Source organism: Cryptomeria japonica, chromosome 10 (assembly GCF_030272615.1).
Source record: "Cryptomeria japonica chromosome 10, Sugi_1.0, whole genome shotgun sequence".
NCBI classification, from domain to species: domain Eukaryota; kingdom Viridiplantae; phylum Streptophyta; class Pinopsida; order Cupressales; family Cupressaceae; genus Cryptomeria; species Cryptomeria japonica.
The window spans coordinates 112,303,798-112,308,709 of NC_081414.1; the positions used below are offsets into that span (position 1 = coordinate 112,303,798).

The 4,912-nt window shown below is 34.1% G+C and overlaps 1 protein-coding gene across 1 annotated transcript; it reads right to left on the minus strand.

Moving 5' to 3' along the window:
- Positions 1–2,792: 2,792 nt before the first annotated feature.
- Positions 2,793–4,664, minus strand: LOC131072591 (probable WRKY transcription factor 61). The gene is made up of 4 exons (XM_058008790.2): positions 4,539–4,664; positions 4,336–4,446; positions 3,809–4,246; positions 2,793–3,510 (listed from the first exon to the last, which is right to left on the minus strand). Exons 1-4 carry the CDS (start codon positions 4,611–4,613, stop codon positions 3,160–3,162), a joined length of 975 nt encoding a protein of 324 aa, XP_057864773.1. The 5' UTR covers positions 4,614–4,664; the 3' UTR covers positions 2,793–3,159.
- Positions 4,665–4,912: the final 248 nt, after the last annotated feature.

The window sequence follows — 4,912 nt, forward strand, 5'->3', positions numbered from 1 at the left end:
GTGACAAAATATCTTGATGAGTGAGCCCTTCAGCTAATATAGAAATAGAAGAGCACCAAGAATCTCAACCAAAATCTCTAATCCACTGAGAGCACAAGGAAGAGGAGAGGGTAAAGCTAATGAAGGGCCGTCATCAACTAAGTGCTCAACCATAATCTTAAGATATAGAAAATTAATAATCCTAGAAACACTAATACCAATGTCTAAATCAATAAAAAAATATGAATCTTAACCTTCAATGAGGAAGGGACTTCCTTACTTGAATCCATTAAATCTTTGGTAAAATTATCAATGGAGGAACCAGAGAAAAAACCCTCTAGTTTAGAAGTCCCAACATCAACAATATTTGAGCTATTAGGAGGGGCCAACTCATTAGCCTCAAGGAATAGGGGAGAACCCTTCTTATAGTCATCCCTAGAGGATTAAAAAAAATTGATCTTGAAATACCATTTATCTTGTCTTTGCATTTTTTGGCTACATAAAACACACTTTCCCCAACAACTGAACACCCATTTGAAGTCTTAGGAGCTGAAAGAAAGCCCCTATGTAGGTCAAAAATAGTGGGGGAAGCCACATAGGTCAACTAATAAATCATGGGACAACCGAGAGATATCCCAACCAAATCCTAATCCATACCAAAAGAGAATCCAATGGCCACATTCTAGGAGTCATTGGAGCACAACCGGTCATTGGAAATGTTATCCTCACCCTCTAAATGAGCAACAAGGTGATCACTTAGTAAAATGTCAAGAAAAATATCATCATTGTTATCTTCTTCCTCCATGTAGTTTCCATCTCTATATTCTTCCTCCAAGTAGTCAATGAAAACTTCAAATTCAAAAGTGGCTCCATGGTTAATAGCTAGGTTTTTTTGTGCCCTAACTCTTTCTTGCACTCTCATCTCAGTCTCACAACTCTTTTTTTCTAACCTTTTATTATGTTGGTGACATTCCATCTAAAGTTTTATGTCTTCAACATGATTACATGGTACTCCATTTGCCTAGTGTATATCCCTATTATAAGAAAGAAAGTACAGGGTTGAGATATCTATAAGCAATCTATACATTCATAATAAAAGAGTCAGGTTTGACCAAAAGGAGCTAACAAAGAAATATGTCAGATTTTTCTACAAAATTTTAGTTAGTCTTGAAAATTTTGGGCTTAATTATGATGAAGAAATATTTTGACATTAATTTTGAATTAGATCATTCAAAACTAAAATAGTGCTCAAAATTCTTTCTTTATGATGGGAATGTATTATACCTAGTGTATAATAAGAGAGGAATCTTTAACATCACTATACTAAAGAAGAATTGTTATATTGAAGAACAAAATTCCTTTGAAGCAATAAGCCAAGAGGTTATTGATAGTTGTTTAAATTAGTTAAATAATAAGATCAAAAATCTTTAATTTGTCAAGGAGACAAAAGGTGTTAAATTTAGCCAACCCACTCCAAAGAAAATAAATGAAAAGAAAGGAGCAACAAGCTAAAAGAACTCATCTACACAAGAGACTTCATTACCAACTATAATTTATTACATCCCAAGCATGAATGAGAAGAAAAAGAAGAAGTGGGACATTTTCAAAGAAAAAAGAAACCAAAATTCACCTTCAAACTTACATATCAACTAGACAAAAAAAAAATTAGGAGGGATCTCTTAAGGATCTCAGCCCTTTAGAACTTCACTATGTTAGTGTGAAGGGAGTCATTACCAAACTAGTTTTGTTTTATCCTATTTAGAAGGGTCTAATTCACACTACTCTTAAAATCACTTGCGAAACATCTCATTTTCTATCTCAGCTCATGTGGACTCACCAAGTGTCACAATGCTTTTTCATAGAACCCTACCTGTATTTTTCTTTTGGAGAGGTGGTTAGAATATCACTCTTACTTTTTCACCTCCTTATCCTTGACTTTATATGAACCTTTTGGATATTGTACATGATATTGTTGATGCATATAATGATTTATTTTACCTTATTGTATTCTTATTGGAAAAAGAATTATCTTGCAAAAAATCTTGACTACTCCAACATGATCTTAGAGCCTCATTGCACTTTCTTTTCAAAATTAGATAGAATTTGTAATAGTCATGGGCATCAACTCTCAAGCGATGACTCTTGGAACAAAATGGATCCCATGCAAATATGTTTAAAAAGTCCAAGACAAATTCTGATAAAATTTTGTATGTTTGTATAGATCATAAAATTATTTTGAAATTTTATTTCTTATCTCATATTTTACATTGTATCTTTCTTATATTGAATGTAATAATTTTATAAATTTTCTATCTTACGATTTATAGATTTTATCAAGCCCAAATATATACATTCTACAATTTGTTTTTGATAAATTTGTTAAACTCAAATATTTTCAATTTCAATGATTAAACTCAATCATAAACTTATATAATTCTATTATTTTATAGAAACTACATATTACTTACTATAAGCACGATAATTTTGAAAATGTATAGACAATAACAATGAAGACAAACTTGGACCAAGGTTAATTGAAAGTCTATCCATAATCAAAATATACATGTTTGCAGTCTTCAATATGCCAATTATAGTTGCAGAATAGGATATTTCACTGTGTATTGGGCTTGAGAGTTGCTGTGATTAAATGCTCAATTTTATGATCCAGGGCCGCCTTTCAAAGGAAGTGTAGAAAATTTTTATCTGATCGGAACAAGGTATGTTTACTTCCTCCCCTAAAACCAGATCTTGTAAAAGTACATAAAGATTAGACAGCAATTATGAAAACAAAGTTTGCAGATTATAAAACAGGGTGAGAACTATAATGCCAAACTATATTTTGGATTTCAAATTGAGGTAACCAAACAGATACCAAACTATATTTACAATTTTGGTTACAATTGAGTTAACATAAACTGTCACAATTCATGTTACATATAAACTCTATTTTACGCTCCTCCTTAAACAATGAATTCGTATTGACTAAACTTAAAGAACACATTCTAAATATTGACTTATTTAGATGGCTCATCTGAAATCACTATACCAACCATTTGTTCCGAGACTTGAGCTTCCAACTAAACAGCTGGTGTACTGTGTACAAACTCTTCCAAACTGTACTGTATAAACTCATCCACACTTTCCTGAATCTAAGGCCTTCAGGTCCCTTGAATGTTTGACTCAGGGAGCTTCAAGATTTCTTGTAAGATCAAGAGTGATGATGGGAGATGAACCCATGAATGAGACTGCGGCAGGAAATGGGAGTTGATTCCCTGCCATCAAGCTGGCACAACCCTTAGCAATTTGCAGATCAGTTGCAGCATTCATGGGGCCCTTCTCCACAGGCTTGATAAGATGATTATGTTGGCCTTTGTAAGTAGTGTTCACAATAGTGGAGTCATGACTACACCTCTGTACATGTTTTCTAACTGGGCAAGATGGTCCAATGGCGCATCTGTAATAAGCTCTAGGCCAGGGGTTGTTTCTTGTCATCTTTTGCCCATATTTTCGCCATTGGCAGCCATCGTTAACCTGAAAATAATACAAAAATCAAAATTTATGATTTTCACAATGTATAATTTTAAAAAAAGCTGATTTTGGATTGTGCAGAAAAAAATTCATTGACATTTCTATGATCCATCATCAGAATAGAGATCTTAAGAAAACAAAAGATGGTGGATCACATTATATGATCTGAAACATTGATGAAAAAACTTCTACACAATTTAATTTAATTCAGAAACAACATTGTCCATATTAAAATTTAATCATTGATCTATATACAAATTCACTGCTTGTAAAGCTCTGTAATAGTAGACCAGATCATTACCACAGTTGTCTCTGATCTTGTCTGTGTAGTTATGATTTTCTTATGCACAGTCACATTCTGAAAGACTGAGCCTTTCTTGTTGTGGCAATCTCCCTCCGTGCTTGAATCACCATTCTCACTATTACTCTGCTGCTGCAATTCACAAGTTTGCTTCCTCTTTTTGTCTCGCAGTTCTAAATCCTCTACTGTATCTTTAAGATTCCTGTCGAAGGTCTTGGACATTTCCTCAGAACTGCTAGAATTGACAATACAATCCATGTTAACTTCCTCTATAGAGCTTCCATGATGCATATCCTCTGTTATGTTTATCCCTAATTTAAGAGCCTTATCCATATTAAGTTCCTCTGTAGAACTTCCATGATGCATATCCTCTGCTATGTTTATCCCTAATTTAAGTGTTCTTCCCATGGTTCTTGGAGATGGTCTCAAACTATCTTCCTGAAAAAAAAAATCCCAAAAAAGAAATCAATTTTTTTTTGTCAAAGTCCAATTGGTTAATGCCATTAAGGATTTCCACCTCTGTATACCTGGTGCTTTATGAGCTGTGTTTGTAAGCTTCGGTAGTTAGTTGATAGAAGATTTATCATGAGCATGAGCTGCTGGTTCTCCTTACTAATTCGATTCAATTCAGCAACAAGCTGCAAAAGAAATCTCAATATTGAATATACATGATGAAAAATCAAACTGGAAGTGAAAAATCAAACAAGTTCTAACTTCTCAAAACAAGTACCTCAATTTTTCGTTGCTCCATTTCATCAACTGTGCCCTCACGATAGGAATTAGAACTTTCAATAACGTTTTCCATGGAAGTTTCAAAACACCCACAGAAATGAAGATTGGGAATAAAAGAAAGGGGTATCAAATATAAAAACTCTTGGCGGCTCTCTTCTGTACGTTGAATCCTGAGTCAATATACAAAAGAACGTGATTTAGTCAAGGACTTTCTTAGATACGGACACGTCGTCAACTCGTGCGCCCATGCAATAAAATTCCGCCGGCGGCCGCCTTAAACGGTGCATGGCGGAACCCACCGCATATCAAATCCAAAATAGAAGAATTATCACACGTTGAAAATTCAAAGGGAGAGGACCCACTAGTTGATTC

What these genes read in the sequence shown, in the direction of transcription:
- LOC131072591 (XM_058008790.2), bottom strand. Translation starts at nt 4,613, where the DNA reads ATGGAAAACGTTATTGAAAGTTCTAATTCCTATCGTGAGGGCACAGTT. An exon ending in TGGAGCAACGAAAAATTGAG is followed by an intron (nt 4,447 to 4,538) that starts GTACTTGTTTTG and finishes TTTCTTTTGCAG; the next exon opens with CTTGTTGCTGAATTGAATCG. An exon ending in CAAGATCAGAGACAACTGTG is followed by an intron (nt 3,511 to 3,808) that starts GTAATGATCTGG and finishes TATTATTTTCAG; the next exon opens with GTTAACGATGGCTGCCAATG.